Genomic DNA, 20,367 nt, shown 5'->3' with positions numbered 1-20,367 from the left:
AGAGATTTTATTACAAGTTCATACATATTACAATGCGAAAAGACTTTTTCCGCGACCTAATATTTACGAGTGGTTGCGTTAATGCAATCTCAAGGATTGTGTCAGCAATAGGCCAGTGTTATAAATATGCAATATATTTGTCTGTATAAGGTAGTGGTATATTGCAAATACGCCGGGAAAACTAAATTATTTTGTTCTAACTTGCATCATCGCAACAATAAACATTTTCAGGAAACTCTTCACCTTAAAAACAAGGACACAGACAAACAAACACAAACTGCAATGAGTAAAATACGTCCAATTAAATATCTTCTGTTGAAATTATTACGAATACTGCAAATGCTTTTAGTCAAATATATCTAATTATTATTAAATGTATATGTAAAGAGTCATTTAAATCTCCAACAGAATATATATTAGGTCTGCCCAATGATGTCTTTAGCTTTAGGATCAACCCCGACACCGCAATTAAAATGTCTTGAAAACACCGGTGAAACATTTAATATGACGGATTAAAAACCCATTTTCCCGACTTCTAATTATGTCTCATATAACCTTTTTGACAGCAAATGTATAAAAAAATATTTCTGTAGGCATTGTATTTGATAAAATAACTTAACTTTTCCAGATTAAGTCTAATAAATAGTTGAACAAAATGAAAAAAAAATAATTTTGTTTTCGATTTTATCTATTTATATCTAAAAAGCTCATTTTGTAAAAAAATAAAATTATATAATATATTGTAAATATTCTTTTAGTAAAATAAAAAAAACAACCGAATGTTAAAAGAAGGAGGCTCCAATATAATATTTAAAAGCTTGTATCATCAAAGTGAATCTACTTTTCAAGAAAAGTAACTCTCCTTGATCTTTAGCCATGCAATTTTCTCTCAAAAACAAAGAGGCGAGATCGAAGAATGAGGAAATAACAAGTAATTGCTTTTTGACAGCCTCAAGGAACTTGTAACGTATTGCGCAGTCATCAGGCTTATCTCTTATTAAAGCCTTTGTCTACCTAGTAAGATTTTTTTTACCGATAAGTATTGAAGAGGTTTTATATTTTTGCAATGTAATATTTGTTAGATTTTGTTTCCTTGGTAACAAAAAAATTCAGTAGTAAAATTGATATGAGCATTTTTCAATTATAGCAGTTATTGCAATTAAGGTAACGCGTAGTATAATTGACCTGTATTGCAAAATATTATATTACTACAGACACAAAACCCATAAACTATGGAAATAAATTAAATAAAAATACCTAGTATTACTCTGTTAATTTTTTATTACAAAAGTTCTTCATTATTTTATCAATGACCACTTTTTTGAACACCCATACTATTAGGCGTCATTAAACAAACACGATAATGAGTAAGTATGTGTACAACAATAAAAAAAAACATCAACAAATAATTTTTAACAATAATCATTGTTTCTTTACCATTTATATCTGAATGAAAATATGCAATAAAAGGAATACCAGTACCACTATTGTTAATTGAAATTAATTCTAAGCTATGGTGGTATTCAGACCATAACAACGAAACGTGCCTAACAAGGAAAGAAGAGAATAATCGAACGAATGCATGCTCAGAGGCATGCACTCACACACACATGCAAAAATTTAACTACTTATATAGACGCATGTGTATACGGATTCAAGCGATTTGACACTTGCTCAATCCTTCCAGGGCTGTCGGCGGATAAAATCTTCCCAGTATTAAGTACTTATTTAGCTTCTATACTCTACATACTTAAACTTAGGTACTACTAACTATTATTAATATATAATATTTATATCATCATGCCTATATTATATAACCGAAGGTGTATGCAGAGGTGTACGAAATACACTGACGTTTCAGCATTTATAATGTTAGTCCCGTGTAATAGGAGAGCTTTTACTCATTTACCGGATATGTCACCAAACTACGGGCTCTAAAATAAAAAAATATACTATCGAACCTAAAACATCGGTAAGGCAGTCGCATACAATACTAATTGCGCCGCGGAGGTAGTCATATTAAAATAAATTATTTCCTTCAATAGTAAACTTCCATTTTCCTTTGATATAAGTCCGCCAGTAATTACAGTGTAATATTGTTACGGTATGACGTATGTAACCGTGACTAATACTTCCATGTATTAATTAAAGCTACAATAAATACCTCTGTAGGTTAACACTACGCTATAAATAAAGACTTATAGTTTACTATAAATGAGCACTAGGTGCAGCGCAGACGACAGACTATCCGTGACGCACTTTTTAGTCTGTGAAAATAGAACCTTTGCAATTATATGTAGTAACGCACACGCGTTGTGTGCATTTCTACACACAGACTAAACAGTGCGTCACGGATAGTCTGTCGTCTGCGCTGCACCTTAATGATACAATTGGGTACTTGACTGCCTGTCAAATCTGTTACTCTTTATGAAATGTCAAAAACACAATTCAGTATTGAAATACGGTGTAATGACGTCACAGGCTCGTAAATTCGTTGCTATCAAATTAGTGCTCAATAACATGATTCAGTCGTTCAAAAATACGTAGCCTGAGCATTTTAGGTGAACCTTTTACAAGTACAAATTTAATATGTTTTCGTTAAACCAGTCAACTAGCCATTGTGTCAATATGCCTCATTTTGTTAAATTTTTCATACTATAAAAGTCGATTTGAACGACAACCCTGAGCACACACTGAAACATCACGCACACATGCAAAGCGCAACCGGTTGATTGACGTCAATGATGGGTGGGGACGAGTGTATAAAAAAAATTAAAACTATCAGTTTACTACCGACGGAAAACGACACAACCATAACAAGGCATTGTTCCTTACATACCCACGTAACAATCAACTATTTATTTGCAACTAATAACATGTTAGTTTTTGCTTACGATGAGCGATTTATACTGCAGCTCGATTCTCTACTACTATCGACTACCTACGGCTAGTCATCACGAAATGTATTCAAATCTGATCAGCGCCTCTAACGGGCGTCGTAAGAACTATTTTGGCAGTACATTTTAAATGTCAGTCTTTCGATAGTCGACAGTACTGACTGTAGAGAATCTTTCTAGTGATCCTATTGTTCGATCAGTGAGCAGTGGACGATGGTTCGAATCCGAAACACCAATGACTTTTCGGAGTTAAGTGTCTATTAAAAATATTTATTTGTAGTAGTGTATTGTCACTTGTTCTAACGGTAAGACAAAACATCGTGATGCAACCTTGCATGTCTGAGAGGTCTTTAGAACAATTCTTGAAGATATGCAAAGTCCCTAATCCACACTTGGCCAGCGTGGTGCACTCTAGGCCTAACCTATACCTCATTACCGGAAGAGACCCTTGCCCAGAAATGGAACATTAATAGGTTAAATTTATTAACCATTTCATTTATTCACATTTTTCAATTATTAATTTAATTAATGACATAGACTAGAAATATTATTTGTTTTATTGAAGGAAATATATGTTAAAAGTATGACCTAAGCTATTGTTACTATTTATTTTGAGGCGCCCATAGCCAGTTGCTTTCTACGGTCTTACAACGATCTGTGGGTGAAGCAACCGTAGGCGCGGTCATTCTATAGATGGGTGACCGCATAGTGGTATTTGAGCTGGGCGTCTCCGTGCTTCGGAGGGCACGTAAAAAGTCGGTCCCGGTTGTTGTCTACTAAGATAACAGTCGTTAAGCCATGTCAAAGGCCTTCGGGCGGCTTGAACAACTTTGACACTAGGTTGACCACTAACCATACGATAAGAAGAAGACTATTATTTTTTGTAATGTAATGTAATGTTATTAATTTTGTGTTGCAGTCAAAAATAATGTTATACTTACCTAAAAACTTTTGTATGCCATTGTTGGCGAAACATGTCGCACTTTCTCTATTTTGTACATCTTGCATGCAAGCCTTATAGCCTGTCTGTATATACACATGTTTTTACGAAATAAAATATCTTTATCTTTATCTTTAACCATAATAATAGTAAAATCTTAGTTTAGCTAGTTAGTAGTTATATCCATGTTATATAATTATGTCATGTAAACAAAATATGGGTATTTCGCCTGAAATAAATCACTATTATATTATTAAATGTATTTATTGTTCGATCTCGTTTACAAACACATTCACATTGGCTTATATTCTTTATATCATCTACGTCAGAAGGCAAGAGTAGACTTTAATGTGAATTTTATAACCTTTGATATAAACACTTAAGAAGCGACGTCATTGTTCGATGTTGTATTAATGGATTCAAGAACGTATATTTAATGAAGTTGATAATATGTTAATATAAATACATACCTACATACGAATGAACCAGTATAATAAACTGCAGAAAATTATATGAGCTTGAACTGTCGGGGCATCAAAACGTGGTTATTTTATTGAAAACGAGACTATTTTTAATATTTCCCTTTCTTAATATGACACTAATTTAGTCCAGACTTAAGTTATAAGAGCGAACCGTCTGTTTTATAGTTGTTGACAGTAAGCTAAGGTAGTTTGATTGCAATTTCATGCCAATCAAATGAACCGTTGTTAATTAAATTAACGTAAACTTCCTCTTCATTAGGAATCAGGACTTAGAATGTCATTTAATTGAACAAGTAAACAAAATCCTTGAAATGAATCTTACTTTAAAGAAGCATTTCAACGCTGTTTAGTTCTTCATGCTTTATTTTAATTGTTATCTAAATTAAATGATTTTTATCGTAGACTTAAACTGGTGATCGTGATTTCAAAAAAAAGACGATAAAGCCATCAGAAATACCTTCAAAATTATATAGACGCTGTCAAATACAAGACATACACTTTCTGTTATTTATCCACCAAATAGGTTATCTGATAGTTATTAATTAGCTGTGAAACTGCCCTTTAATATATTTTTCATAATATTTGTTGGAAAATTACCTAATCTAAAAGTAGACTTAACAATACATACACCCTCAACGTCCTCCTCGAACCATAAACACCCTCTACAAATAATAATATAATCAGACCCTTCAAAAGAAGAAATTAAATAAATGTTTTCGTAATGTAACAGTTGGAAAAATACCGAATCTAAAAAAAGACTTATCAGTAAGGGACCGCAAATAACGACCTCCTGGTGGCTAATTTTGGAAGTCAAACATTCCGTCCTGGGGTCAATCCCATATGATATTTGAACACCCGTTCTTTGACGTCACTAACGTCCGTGAGATGTTCTGTGACAAGCTGAACTCGATACATCTATACTAATATTAAAAAGCTGAAGAATTTGTTTGTTTGTTTGTTTGAACGCGCTAATCTCAGGAACTACTGGTCCCATTTGAAAAATTAGTAATCAGTGTTAGATAGCCCTTTTATCGAGGAAGGCTATAGGCTATATATCATCACGCTACGACCAATAGGAGCAGAGTACCAGTGAAAAATGTTACAAAAATGGGGAAAATTATGACTCTATTATGTGACGCAAGCGAAGTTGCGCGGGTCAGCTAGTGGCTTATACACTCGTAGGAGTGTCCTCTGCAATAAATGCTTGGTGATACAAATTTATATGGCGAAGTACATGAGCTTTGTAATTCGATGTGCATGTTGAAGTTATATGATGCTACATGACTTTGTGGTCTGGACATGACGGTGTTTAAGAATTTCTCAATCGTAGCCCGAAGTTTAGTTATATGTCCAATATCGTCGTTTAAGTTCTATCACCACGTAAGTAATTTTATTAGCAGTTTCGACATTTTGATATCATTGGCTAGAGAATAAAAAGGCGAAATTGAAATAGTCTCTCCTGAAGTTGCTAAAAATTACTTAGGTGGTAGAACTTAAACGACAATATGTGACATGGGACTAATATTATAAATCCGAAATATGGGTGATTAATACCTCTGCTTACCTTTGGGTATGTAGACGTGATGCTATAAGTAAAGTATCTCGAAGTTAGTTTAAAAGTAAACAAAAGAAACAGACCTAATTGTGTATTTGAATTTCGTGAAACTAAAATTGTAAGTAACGTAGAAACTAAATAGGTACTTAGCAACCAACCATTAGCGTTTGATTTAATAAATTATCCAAAAACGATTAGAATTCTTATTACTCTGACGTAAGTACGTATCATTATTACACGTTTTTGCTCATTATACGATCCTTTACGAGAACATATTTAGTTTTCGCGAATTTCGCTACTTTAAAGAATATTTATAATCTCAAATTCCTTTGTATAAGTAGTTATTAAGGGCGCCCATAGCCAGTTGCGCTCACCGGTCGGTAAACGATCTGTGGGTTAAGCAAACCTTGGCGCGGTCATTCCATAGATGGGTGACCGCATAGTGGTATTTGAGCTGGGCGTCTCCGTGCTTCGGAGGGCACGTAAAAAGTCGGTCCCGGTTGTTGTCAATTAAGATAACAGTCGTTAAGCCACGTCAAAGGCCTTCGGGCGGCTTGAACAACTTTGACACTAGGTTGACCACTAACCATACGATAAGAAGAAGTAGTTATTTATATTTAGTTTAAGGGCTTTTAAAACAGAAGATAAATTAGCCTGTTATATAACTACTAACCCTCTTATTCATAAAAATATATAAAGTTATGAAAGGCTCATAAAGTGTGTTGTTTCTTTCACTCCTTAGCAAAATGAAAAAGAGAAAACATATTATAGTAGCTTTTAACTTATATAGGTTTATAGCGTGTTTATGAATAGGAGAGATAGTATAAAACAACCACTGTCTGTCTCTCTGTATGCTTAGATCTGTTAACCACGCAAAAGATTTTGGTGGCATTTTATAGCAGGTAGAGTGATTCAAGAGTAAAATTGTAAACGTTTTTTGAAAAAAGCTTTTTTAAGCCGGGCTAAGCCGGTTCGGAAGCCGCTTGTTTTACTTAAAGTGTGTTGTGTCTACAAGGAACAACAAAGCTTTTTATTTAAAAAAAACAGGAACAATATTCACTACTATAGAAAAACTAAATTAATAATATGCCTACAAAAAATTATTATAACGTTTCAAAGTATTACAAAGTCGTGACGATATTATTAAAGCCATCACGACTATTATTCACTGAGAAGTTGAAAACTAGAACAAAATTACAACTGGTCAATTTAGTTCAACTATTTTAAAACAACTTCTTATATTTAACGTATTATTTAACTACCAAAACTAATATAAATGAATGTAGAAAATAAGATTTTCCACGAAAACTTCATAATGTTTCGACATTAGTTCTTATTGGTTGTTATAACAATGGCCCCAGAGTCGAGCCTTGAAGAACACCATTAACAAAATTACCCTTATAACAATATGTACCGTTAATTTCAACTGAAATTTGAACAAGAATACGAAACTATAATAAACTTATTACCGTGTTTCTAATAAATAAACTAAATACAAGTAATTGACTTAAACACTTTAGTAAACGAAGTAATGATTTTCGCAGTGGTTCAAGTGGACACCTCGCCCCAATACCTGTATCGCGTGTGGTGGGTTCGAATCCTACCCGGGACAAATGTTTGTGTGATGAGCACGAGTATCTCTTCTGCCTTGTTGTTAATTATCTATATGTATAAGTAGAGGTAGGTATTTATAAGTACATAAGTATATTTATTAGTTATTTGGTTATCACAAGCCCTACTTAGTTTGGAATCAAATGACCGTGTGCGAGTAGTCCAATGTCATAAAAAAGCTAGAATCGAAAATGTAGGATAATATTTGACCTAGCCTTGAAACTGGTAAATTTTGCACGCTTATTTCGTGCTATTACGCTTGTTGAACATAATGAGAGACATCCCATAATCAGAAGATTTATTTGAAGAGTAAAAAAGGAAACATCAGTATGGGTTAAGCACCACATATGGAAGTAGGCAATTGAAATGACAGCTGATTCAACGCTGTACATTGAACTAGGAACTGCGTTACGTAAAATTATTCGCTATTTAGGTATTCGCATTTCATACCGCAACCGAGACCACATGCTTTTGCGCAAATATACATATGTACATGTATAAGAACACACACATACATAAAATTACGCCTCCTTCCTATATTTATGGGCAAACACCAGAGACCGTCACTTGGTACGATCCCTACCTTCCATTAATAGCCAGTTTCCCGGTTAACGGATGAGTGTCTGAATAATTATTATTATCTGATGGAAAATGTTGCAGAAAATTTATAAAAAACTGTCATGATTCGTCTTGTTAAACTAACCAACACTTAATCGTATCAAACAATTATAGAGAAATATCGTCCTATTTTTTTCTTTTTATAACTATTTATAGTTTTTTAAAAGGTTTTTGTACATAAAAATATGCTAACCTTATTACACCTTATACGTAACAACACAATAACAACATAACATATAAAAGTAATAAAATAAAAAATGCCTTAACGCAAATAGAGAATTTCGTCGTATAACTTTTCATAGTCGTTTTTGTATAAACTTCCAAAAATCTGTCGTCGGTACATTCGGTAAACAATAACACAATTGCCAACGTAGTGGTGTAACTAATATGTTCCCGCTCCAGTTACCCCGTACAATAACATTGGACACGTAAATGACGGATGCCCACATCCGTTTCACATACAAATAACGAACACGTATCAAGAAACCCACGGATTATACGATATGAAGAGTCAAACAATGATATAGAGCAATTAATCTCTATCTGGTTGAAATGATATCCCGGGTAACAACGATGATGATGATTATATTATATAGAGTGAAAAAAAATTATAGGCCATGGATCGAAACTACTTAAAATATTGAAGATACACATTAATTAACTGAAAGGAAACATACTTTTATTTTGGAAAATACGCAGAATTGCATTAAAAGACTTTTTGATAAATCCTATTAACCAGGAATCAATCCATCATAATTTATAAGAAAGAACAATAAATTGAAAAGTTGTGATGATGATATTTAATTCAAAGTTAAAAGAAACATATACAAGCTAACAAAATGTAATGTATACCTAAAATTCTAAGAAACTGAATGCTTTAAATCTGATTCACTATTACTTAGCTTTAAGTTGTTTTTTAATACCTTTCTTAATAAATATCTAAAGCCAAGACTCATTCTCTTTATACCAGGAAATCACTTGATTCGTCTGATATAATAAACGTTTCTTTCTTCCATGTAAATGCATATTTTAGCTACATTATTTCCCGATTATTTTCAACCTTACCAAAATCTAACACCCGATTTGAAATCAGTAATCAAATTATTTCGTTTCCATTCTGGGCTTCTATAGCAATTTACGTATGCAAATTAAATACAAGCAATTAAAAATAAAGATTAAATATATAAACATAGTAATTTTGTTGAATATGGATTAGATTAAGATAACGAATAGACCGTGTTAGAAGTCATCAATGAACAGAGGTCGTTGTCAATGTAAGAATAATTAAATATACCTATCAGGAAATTTGCTTTTAGGTCCAATTGACGAACTTCGCAGATCAAAAAAAAGATTGTGTTTCACTTTTTCAACCTTATTATAACTTTGAAGGTTTAAGTCTTCATATTTTTCGTGTACGTGAGACCGTTCAATCATTTATATGACTTGGTAGATGGTAATTAAAAGATTGTAATAGTGTTACGTATAAAACTGTTCTTTCTTTCTTATTCTTATCGTATGGTTAGTGGTCAACCTAGTGTCAAAGTTGTTCAAGCCGCCCGAAGGCCTTTGACATGGCTTAACGACTGTTATCTTAGTAGATAGCAGCTGGGACCGACTTTTTACGTGCCCTCCGAAGCACGGAGACGCCCAGCTCAAATGCCACTATGCGGTCACCCATCTATGGATTGACCGCGCCAACGGTTGCTTAACTCGCAGATCGTTTACCGACCAGTGAGCGCAACTGGCTGTGAGCGCTGTTGATAAATTGTAATCCAATATTAATTTGACGTAATACGAAAACAGTAAACAGGTTTGCATCGCGTCAATATAATTATGTAAAATTGTATATAAGAAATATTATAGATATTTTGATTTCTAGCGACGATTGAAAACATAAATAGTTTTTCTGTCACTAATTCCAATATAAGTGGTTCAAAATTTATATGACATCTAGCGATGTACCGTTATTAAGCTTTAAAATGTAACATTTGTACATAATAATATAGTAGCTTTGAACAATTTTTTAGCACCTACAGTCAATATTGCAGCTATTTTGTCAAACCCATCAAACCCAATATTTACAGGTTAATCACCAAACATAAAGAATGTATGACGTCACATGAAGGTTAGTTCGTCAAATAAGGAAAACTGAAAAAGGCACGTTGCGACCGCAATAAAATAATCCTGAATAATGACTCCATTCCCATTTACCTTGAATGTCCTTTTACGATTTATTTGAAAATTATTAAATACCAAAGACTGTTCAAACTACCGTTATATATACCTACGTATAAAAAAAATATAGACAATAAATGTCAAAATATGAAAAAACATTCCTAAATCTGTCTAAGCATAATAATATTTTTCTCACTATAATAATTTAATGACCTCAATATTAATAATACGCTATAATATAAATCACAAATTAACGAAGTCATTAATATAACTTTTTTATCTACGCTCTACAGTTTTGTACGTGAATGATCCGAAGTAATTAATTAAAGACGTTGTCCTGTTATTCTGAATAAATCAAAACCGACTCTTCTACAGATTTATAAAACATAGTTTGGTTTAAATGTATCTTTATACATCGTAATCCCAATGTGACAAATAAGCAGTACATAAAGAAATAAGCTGATATAAAAACTTACCTTTTTAGGCATCGTCGGTGACTCGAACTCTTCATCATCGCGACTGGACAACGTGGAGCATGAAGAACACGCAGAGTCAGCAGACAAAGACCTGGACCTCAGCCAGTCCACCTCCTCCTCTGTAGCACCGACCGCCACTCCATCCGAATAGTCGCTCACCACCACGCTGGGCGTCCTCACACATCTCCCTCTGATCTCGCAACCCTCGCTGCTCCTTCGCCCCAGTTCCACCACATGGGCTTCGATCAATGTCCTCTCTCGTCTGGGCGACATCGCGTCCGGTGGGGGCGTGATGTCGCGAGGATGTGAGTGTCTTCGTAAACGTGTCTCTAGTTCAACAGCGGAGTCGTCGCTCAGATCGCGGCTGCGACGTCTGACGGCGGCTCGGTCGTCGTCATCAGAGGATGAGATATCTTCGGGCGGCGAAGAGGTACGTGGTGGCCGGAGGTACTGCATCGGAGCGGGTTCGAAACGACGCAAGAGCTCGGAGACGCGCGGTTGTGCCTGACGGGTGACGCGGCCAGTCGGCGGCGCGCGCGCGCCCGCACTGCCGTTGGTACTGCGCGTCGCGTGCGGCTGCGCTTGCGCCGGTTCCCGCGCGTGCTCCGGCGCTACTCCCGCGCTCAGCTTCAAGTAGAACAGGCTGTGGCTCAGCGCTTTTTCGCGCAATACACGCCGGAAGTCTTCTGGCGCCGGTTTCTCTAGTCGCGGCATTTTTACTGCAACATACGTAAACAAAAGTTTAATATATTTTTTCTACACGCGCAATATGTATTTACGCACATTGAAACTGAATGCATGAATTAATTAGAATAGTTTTACTACTCATATTACTACAACGCGATATCCGATGCACACATTGTCGACCTTGTGGCCTTTTATGAAAAATATGTAAGTTAGGAATGGTAACGTTTTATGGATGCGGTACATTGATGGTCTGATGAAATAAATTCGTCGGTTTGTTAATTACAAACTACTGACCTTGTTCTAAATTAACTGGTACTCGAAAAACGTTTCAATAATTGTACATTTCAGCCTTATCTGAAACAAAATAAATAACGTTTAGGACACACGTTTACAGCAGGATGTTGATAATAATATTTTAACAATGTGGTTAAAAAAATGTTTTATCACTTCGACTATTACGTCAACGTCGGCTTTGAATGTGAAACTGAGATTAGATTGCTTCAGGATTGTATAAATTTAATATTTATTCAACACTGAAAAGAGTTTTATTATTTTTGACTCTAATATTCTTAGAGAACTTGCTTCAAATTTACCAAAAGCATTTTTTTCATCATCAGATTACTATATTCGGGAGTAGCGCATTTAGCTGGTTGTATTCAAAACCAAAGTAATATTTTAAAAAAATACTTAAAAAACCTCCTCAACACACCATAGACTTATTCCATACGTCGTATAACACGACCATTAAACACACGTGCGAACTACAAATAAAAGTTTCCATCATAACATCAGTTTAATATTCTCGTACGCAGTACAAATACATTTATATTTACTACTTATGAACAAAGACCTTGGGTGCAAGCCGTGGGGTATTAACACTCAAAATAAAATCACTGCCTTTAAAAGAATAGAGAGGAGAAAGATAAATAAATGAATCTATACTAATATTATAAAGTTGAAGAGTTTGTTTGTTTGAACGCACTAATCTCAGGAACTACTGGTACGATTTCAAAAAAACTTTCAGTGTCAGTTAGCCAATTTATCGAGGAAGGCTATATATCATCACGCTTTGACCAATAGGAGCAGAGTACCAGTACAAAATGTTACAAAATCGGGTAAAAAAATTTGACTCATTCTCTTTTATGTGACGCAAGCTAAGTTGCGCGAGACAGCTAGTAAATTTAGAAAACTATAATGGTAAATTAAGGGGTTAATTTCTTCTTCCTCAATGAGAGGTGGGATATACATACTTTAGTACACTACAATTGGCAAAATTAAAAGCTAGTTGGTTGGACATTGCGTATCTTTGAGGACGGTTCAAAAATCTTTTATTTTCTATCTTTAGGGTCCGCTCACACACAAAAAACGACTGATGGAAATAACACAGTTGCAAAAATGTTAGTGGATCTAAACAACTAATAATTAATACCTAGATAGCTTTGTTTCTACAGATGTTAATGATGTAATTACTAACGACGCTGTGAAATTACTTAAGAGTTTAATTATGAACACATGCCAAAACACTTAAGAACATGAAGATATGATCATCTAAATGCAACTTAGAAACAGAAATTAGTGGATAGTGCATACATCAACTTAGGTAGAGCAATCAACAATAGTAGGAAGACTAAACCTCTTCTGAGACACTATTATCGAGCAAAAAAAATATGAGGTCGGTTAACTTATAATAAAATCTTTTCTCTACACAAAAAAGCTCGATATTTGGGTACCTCACGAACTCACTGAAAGAAACCTAATGAACCGTGTACTCATTTGTGATTATTAAAGCCAAAGAGATTTTAATACAAGTTTATACATACTATAATACGAAAAGACTTTTTCCACGACTTAACAAATGGCTCCCAATTTTATTTTAAAATGTTTTCTTAGCTGATTAGGATATTCGTTTCCAATTTAGCAATAGTCTCTCCCCTATTAAATATCAGCAACATTGACAACAGAGAACTTTTTGTAATTTGTAAATACAGCCCATTTTATACTGTCGGGTGGGTTACTGTGAACAATTGTTCATATTTCTGACTCTTCATTTCTTGGGTATAACAGGGTTAAAAATACTTTACAACCACGAGTAACCTACCGACCTAGACAAACAATCTTCTGAAAGAAATGTCACGAACATTGAAAATACCATTGTATAGAAAAATAGACTTCCTTACATTAAATAGTTGCACATTCGTATATGACATTGTTATTCAATAGATATCTGTTATCAGTTTTTGTGATCTTTTATCTACACTGTAACGTATAGTTTCTGCATATTTATGTAAATTGTGAAAATGTAGTGACAGACGGATATGCAATACTAAGATTTACATTAGTACATTGTAGAAGAATTTTAGATCCAAGCACATTGTAGAAGAAAAGAAGCAAAGATGTATCTACTCTTTTCTTAGAAATTTCACTTTTGTAAAGAAACTAAAAGTTAACGAGAACTAAAGTGTGGGATTCTGATATAAGGGTTCATTCCTCGTAATTGCGTAGTACGTACCTATGTATGTAGTTTAGATAACATTTCATAGAATTCTATCTCCAGCCTTTTCTGCCGCCTATTTATTACGTAAAAGTTTGCTAATTATGTAAGATGTATGGATGTGAATGAAGCAAGCGAAATTTGTAACGATCATACCAAATGGCGCCCCTATGGAGAGAAGGCGTGATTATATGTATGTACATATGTCTACTAATTAAGCATTCACGGGTAAACCGCTGATCTTTTTTTATAATATTTAGCAAAGAAATAGTTCAAGTTTCGGAGTCAAATACGCGGTACATCTAACAATAAATCAGAATCGCGCACATCAAGAAGTTTAGTCCAATTATTAATATTTTATCAACCACTGGTTCTTTACTGATAAAAAATAAACAATATTAAGCAGTCATGACAAAAACAATAACATAAGTATCCTTGTGTAACAATAACAGGTTACAAGGAAATGTTTTTACTTTATTGTATTTATGTTTGGAAAATCCATGAAAATCTGTGAAACCCCGTTTAATATGCAGTTGCGATAAAGCTTGTACAAAATAATGCATTTACCTAAACAATAACAATCAGTACCTATTTTGCGGTGTCACATACCACTAAACGAATTTAGTTTAATACGGCATAAGTAGAGTCGAGTTCTATAATATGTGACCGTGTTGATGAATCAAAAATATATAGGCAATGTTAAGTTTCATAAAAATCTAAACACAATACTTTGAGTCATTGTCTGTAGCAATATTATTGATATTATGTAGTTAGTAGTTACATATTTATGATGTGACTGAATGTAAACATTTTATTACAAGGCAAAGCTGTTTAGATTTTCAGACATTTTTAGACATTAATGGGTTAAATTTATTTTTATTTATTTATTTATAAAGTTAGAACTCGCACGTATTTCAATTTCAACTTGGGTAAAATGAGTCACCATTTTAAGAATTTAACATTTATATTAGTCATCATATAAGTTATGCTTATTTAAAAATACTGTCTGTGAAAAACATCAGCATCTCTGCATATACGCCGACAGCTGTACATAAACAGGGAAACCTACAATTTCCAACGAAGTTATTCCAATAACGCTATTTATGTAGAACAATGATACACAATTAATTTACTGACGTGACGTTTTTTTCCTGTGAAAACACTAAATTACTACGCAGTTTGACAAAGTCGTTCCTGAGAATGGTTCTCACACATAATTAAACCAATTATCGGTAAGTGAGAAGCACAAAGAATGATGTAACGAACAATTTAGATTGTACAGTAATCGGTTCCGATGATACAGTTGTCTGCAGTACATTACAAAATGATATACACATGTGTCAATGCTTTTTTGTCGTGTTTGTCTTGTTTAGGTTCCGAAAAACAATTAAGTTTTATAAACTCAATGCTGTTGTTTAGATATAGGTGATCTATTTAATATCCAAAACGCAAATTAGTCTTTTGTGCGTAATATGTTTTCAAATTGCGTAATACGATTTCAAGAAAAACTGTCATTCTAATATTTCTCGAAAGGTATAACTAAACCTAGTTAGTTTAGACATAGGGAAAAAATATCATCAAAATCGGTAAACCAATTAAACAGTTATGAGTTAACAAACAAAAAATACGGATGAATAGAGAACCTCCTGTTTTTGAAGTCGGTTAGTCGGAATCGCAAACATCATTACAATTTCCATATTAAGATAACATAAAAGACAACAATTCAAAATCTCCATAGCCATTAATTCTTTATAAAATATTCCATAACAACCGTATAGTTTGTGTTTATCGCATACAAAACAGTAGCAATAACTAATTGTGATGTATGTTGTGTGTACGCGTATGCGCATATCATGTCTTATTACTCTGTATTTACGCTAATCTATGGGACCGGTGCGCTCGTGGGTAGAAACCTTCATGATTTGTCAGCTTTGGAGTTTATACATAGAGGTAAAAGAAGGTTCTCTGAAGCTTCAAGACAGAACATTATATTTAGCTGATGAGTCTTAAGGATGCAACAAACCACTACACACACACTACACTTTCCCTCCCCGATCGTAGATCCAGAGGACGGCCCAAAACTAGATGAGAAACTGTAGAACAGAAAGACATGAGTGAGTGTGAGGTTTCCGAAGACAATGTCCAGGACAGAGCGAAGTAGAAGGGAAAGACCAGGAAGGCTGACCCCACTACCATATGGGATACATGACATGGACGAGAGAGAGAGTCTTAAGGGATTAAAAAAAGGGAGTATTTTTTTTACAGTTGAATTAAAGTTCATTTATTTTACATACATAATTAATATCACGACTGATATATCCAAAGATCTATACCGAGGGGTATGGAATACATCTCGCGTTGCGCCCATAACTGATTCTCCTGAATTGGTCCTGAATTATTAGCAGGGAGTCTATCTAATACTATAAGTCGACCCTAGCGTAAAACAGTAGCAGTATCTAATTGTAATGTATGTTGCGTGTACGCGCATGCGCATCTTATGTTAGTACTCTGTATTTACGCTAATCTATGGGACCGGTGCGCACGTGGGTAGAAACCTTTACGGTGTGATACAGCTTTGGAGAGCATACATAGAGGTATAAGAATGTTCTGGTATATTGGAAGAGGTTTATGAAGCTTCAAGACTGAATATTATATGTAGCTGATGGGTGACTGAATTACGTCTTATTTAATGTTAAAAAATATAGAGTTGAATTATTACTTATTGATTTGAGTTTGAACTTAAACAGTTACTGTCATTTTATCTTGCAAATAGTTTACGTGACACTTAAACATAAACTGTGAAACAAAAGAATCCTAGATTTTTTTTCGAAAATCGCAATTTGAACTAATTTAATGTTAAAATATGCAACACATTTACATGCATTATTTATTGAACCAGGAAATACGGGATATTTGTCCAAAATTTGGCCAAATAGTTCAAGTACTATTGTGACGTCATAATTATTGACTGACGCGAAATCTAGCCCAAGGATATTGTTTGTTTATTATGATCAACATATGATAGTGTTTTGTGAAACTACTGTGCCACGTGGATATGAGTCTGGATTCATAAACGAAATAGAATTACCCATGTTAGTACACTAAAGTAATCTTAGAAACGCATAAATATACCTTTGTCTACATAGTTAATTTTCAGTTAGGAGTAGTTTTTTTATCTATAAGTTTTATAAATAATAATAATAATAATAAATTTAACCCTTTAATGTCCCACTAGTGGGCAAGGGTCTCCTCCCGTAATGAGGGAGGGGTTAGGCCTTAAATCCACCACGCTGGCCAAGTGCGGGTTGGGGACTTTGCATGCCCTCAATAAATGTTTTTAATCAATTTTTTAGGCAAGCAAGGTTTCTTCAAGATGTTTTCCTTCACCGTTGGAGCGTGTGATAATTATTTCTAATACACACATAACTTCGAAAAGTCATTGGTGTGTTGCCTCGGTTTCGAACCTGCGACCACTTGCGTGGGAGGTGTCAACCTATACCACTCGGCTATCACTGCTCTATCTGTCTATAAGTTTTAAATGTAAAAATTTAGAAATTTTTTATTGGTTTTCCGTGCTCTTTGGTCAAACGTTTATAATAATATTATTTAATTTTAAAATTCTACATTATGAAGTCTATACGTATATGAAGACTATTATTTTCAATTTAAGAATAACTTATAAGAAATCATAGAAACATTTTAAATAAATATTTTCAAGAATATTGTATTTGTCTTTGTCATTTATATATTAAAATATTCCAACGAAAAGAAAAATATTGCAAAAACGGCAACTGTTATAAAAACCTTATTTCATTTAAGTACAAATGATTAATTACTCATAATTACAGTAATTACTTCTACTTATTCAATCTTAATAGTAATCAAATTTGAATTTTAGCAGAAAAAATCTTCTGTAAGTAATACAATTATTTTTACACACACATAATCTAAGTAAAGTTAAATGAAACAACACATAAAAACGAACTACCTACAAAAATGTTAAGTATATAACTAATTATATAATGTATACTACTCCCGACTTGTACACCTAATTATAACTACATAGATTCATACAAAATATCACGCCTATTCCCTAAGGCGCAGGCAGAAAAATATGAAATACACCTACGTTTATAGTTGCGTTTATACTGCGTTGTATTAAGTACTATATTATGGCGAGCCTTTAGAAAAGAGCCGAAATTAGAAGAGACCATTAGCACTTTGTCCGACCCGGGAACCGAACACGAGACCCCGTCATCAACAGTCGGAATACACTACAAGATGTTATTAAATAAATAATATAATTCTCAACTTATTCAACTATTTCAACAACTATTTAGCCGTAGTAATAGATAATATGTATATTGAAACTCCACTGAAACTTAAACATCGTATGGCCATACCATCTCGACATATAATTGTATTGCATTATGATATTATTTCTTTACCCAAATAAAGAAAAATAAATAAAACGCAACTACCGTATCCATCTTTTTATAGCGCAACGTGCTCTATCCGTGTGACGTCAAAGTCAGCCTTGCTTCGTGTAAGGGCAATACGACACGCACCAAAATAGCTTAATTTAGACAACGCCAGCAATTGTCCCGCATTACACGACACCGATCAACTCAGTTTAACTGTTCCTTATGACTGTGGTGATTATATGATGTTTTAGAAACAAAAAGACGTATCGTTATGGTAATAAAGGATCACCTATGCGCTTTTTTAAACTGAGATTGCAATCTGCAAAAGACAGGCGTTATCGTATATGTATGTTTATTAATGAAGTAATTGGTTATCTTTACAAATATCATCATAAATCCTTGCTAACCAAATGAAAGAAACAGACACAGTACAGTTAACGATTTTTTTATGAAGAACATAGGTTTAACATTCGGTTAGAAATTATAAATTAAATTAAAAAAATAGTTCCATCCGAATACGCTAGGAGCGCTGTACAGTTTTCCAAACGAGAAATCCTGTTTACTATCTACTCAATAGTTGATGGCCTCTCTAAGTAAAATGGTCTATTTTAAAAATGTATATATGTAAAATTCATGTTTTTTATCTTCGGTTGGTTTTTTATTTTAATTTACTCACAAAAAAAGTATTGTTTGTTAAATAGTTAAACATTGTTTTCCTTACTACTAAGTCTAATAACAGTAAATTAGTTACACTCACAATATCCCGTACACATAAATTAATTAAACTATTACATTGACGCACGCACTAGAACGCCTACTATTGTTACAATGTCCTTCCATACTTTTTTTTACATGGGTAAACACTTGAGATTTTTGTTAACGGCCGGTGCGTAAAAAGGCGCGGCTTTTATAAAAAAATATTGATTACATTGACAGTTTTGTTTGATATGTTGACATAAGGTTCTAATCCTCTTATCTGAATAATATGCTAATATTGACATTTGCGCGTGCGTGATGCATGAGTGATGCTACAAAAATGGTGGTGTAGGTGCCGAAAAGCCACAGACGATTTTGACCAGGTTGCTCACTACAGTTCAGTAACTTAGTAGAGATCCTTGGCATGCACAATGTATAGAGATAATAATTAAAAAAACTGTGTATTTAAAAAAAAGTTACTGTATCAAACAGGCTACTACAGTCAGCTGTATACGCTTGGAGGTCACATATGTTCTAAATTCTCAATATCCTATACCATCGCCATCCGCCTTGTTTACAAGTCAATTCCTTTTGATCCTAATAGGCTTCTAAACAAAATAACAAGGGCTTCAGAAATTAAATGCCTAAACAAAATAAGTTAAGGAATAAGAATTCGATATTTGCACGAACATTTGTGACTTACTTATGTTGTGAACGGATTTTGATAAAACTCGGCAGTATTGTAGCTTATGTACTAAAACACCTCAGTCTATTAGAAATATAGTCCACAAGTACGGAGTCATAAATAGAACTGGATAGAAATAAGTAACCACACAACATTCTCTCAAACAATATCAATTTCACATCTTATGCGGGTGAATATGCGAACCTTGAGTTATAAGCAAAGCCATTACTTTTCTAGATCCATTTAGTAATTGCTTCCTAGAACTTAGATAGTGTTAGACTATTACATTATTTTCTAAGTCTGTAAACAATATAGGATGTAAAAAGCTTGTATTCGTTTGCTGTTATTATCACAATATTGCACGGTGTTTTTTTATTATAATATCGTTCTAAAAAACATATCCTGTTGTATCCTTTGAGAAAACCAGTTCAATGATCTTATAACATTTGTTATTTACAAACTGTTTTATAGTTTTAAAATGAGCGCGATTATCAGCAGTTGACATTGTTCGATAGATACGGATTAGCAAACGTTTAAGATTAAAAATCACTTGAAGAAAATAGTTCTTGCGGAATACACTAGGAGCGCTGGACAGTTTTTTATACATTCGTCTATAATTAATAGGTTGTC

At 33.7% G+C, this 20,367-nt stretch overlaps 1 protein-coding gene across 1 annotated transcript in view; it reads right to left on the bottom strand.

The window, feature by feature from the left end:
- Positions 1 to 20,367, bottom strand: part of IP3K2 (Inositol 1,4,5-triphosphate kinase 2) — a 177,944-nt gene that overhangs the window by 130,668 nt on the left and 26,909 nt on the right. The window contains exons 2-3 of the mRNA XM_076121294.1: positions 11,736 to 11,795; positions 10,755 to 11,473 (exon numbers count right to left, since the gene is read on the bottom strand). Coding sequence (XP_075977409.1) covers positions 10,755 to 11,468 — 714 coding nt within the window. The 5' untranslated portion in view covers positions 11,469 to 11,473; positions 11,736 to 11,795. The remainder of the gene's footprint in view (positions 1 to 10,754; positions 11,474 to 11,735; positions 11,796 to 20,367) is intronic.

The sequence above is a fragment of the Anticarsia gemmatalis genome, chromosome 12, assembly GCF_050436995.1.
Source record: "Anticarsia gemmatalis isolate Benzon Research Colony breed Stoneville strain chromosome 12, ilAntGemm2 primary, whole genome shotgun sequence".
Taxonomy (NCBI): domain Eukaryota; kingdom Metazoa; phylum Arthropoda; class Insecta; order Lepidoptera; family Erebidae; genus Anticarsia; species Anticarsia gemmatalis.
This window is presented reverse-complemented; position numbering and strand designations above follow the sequence as displayed.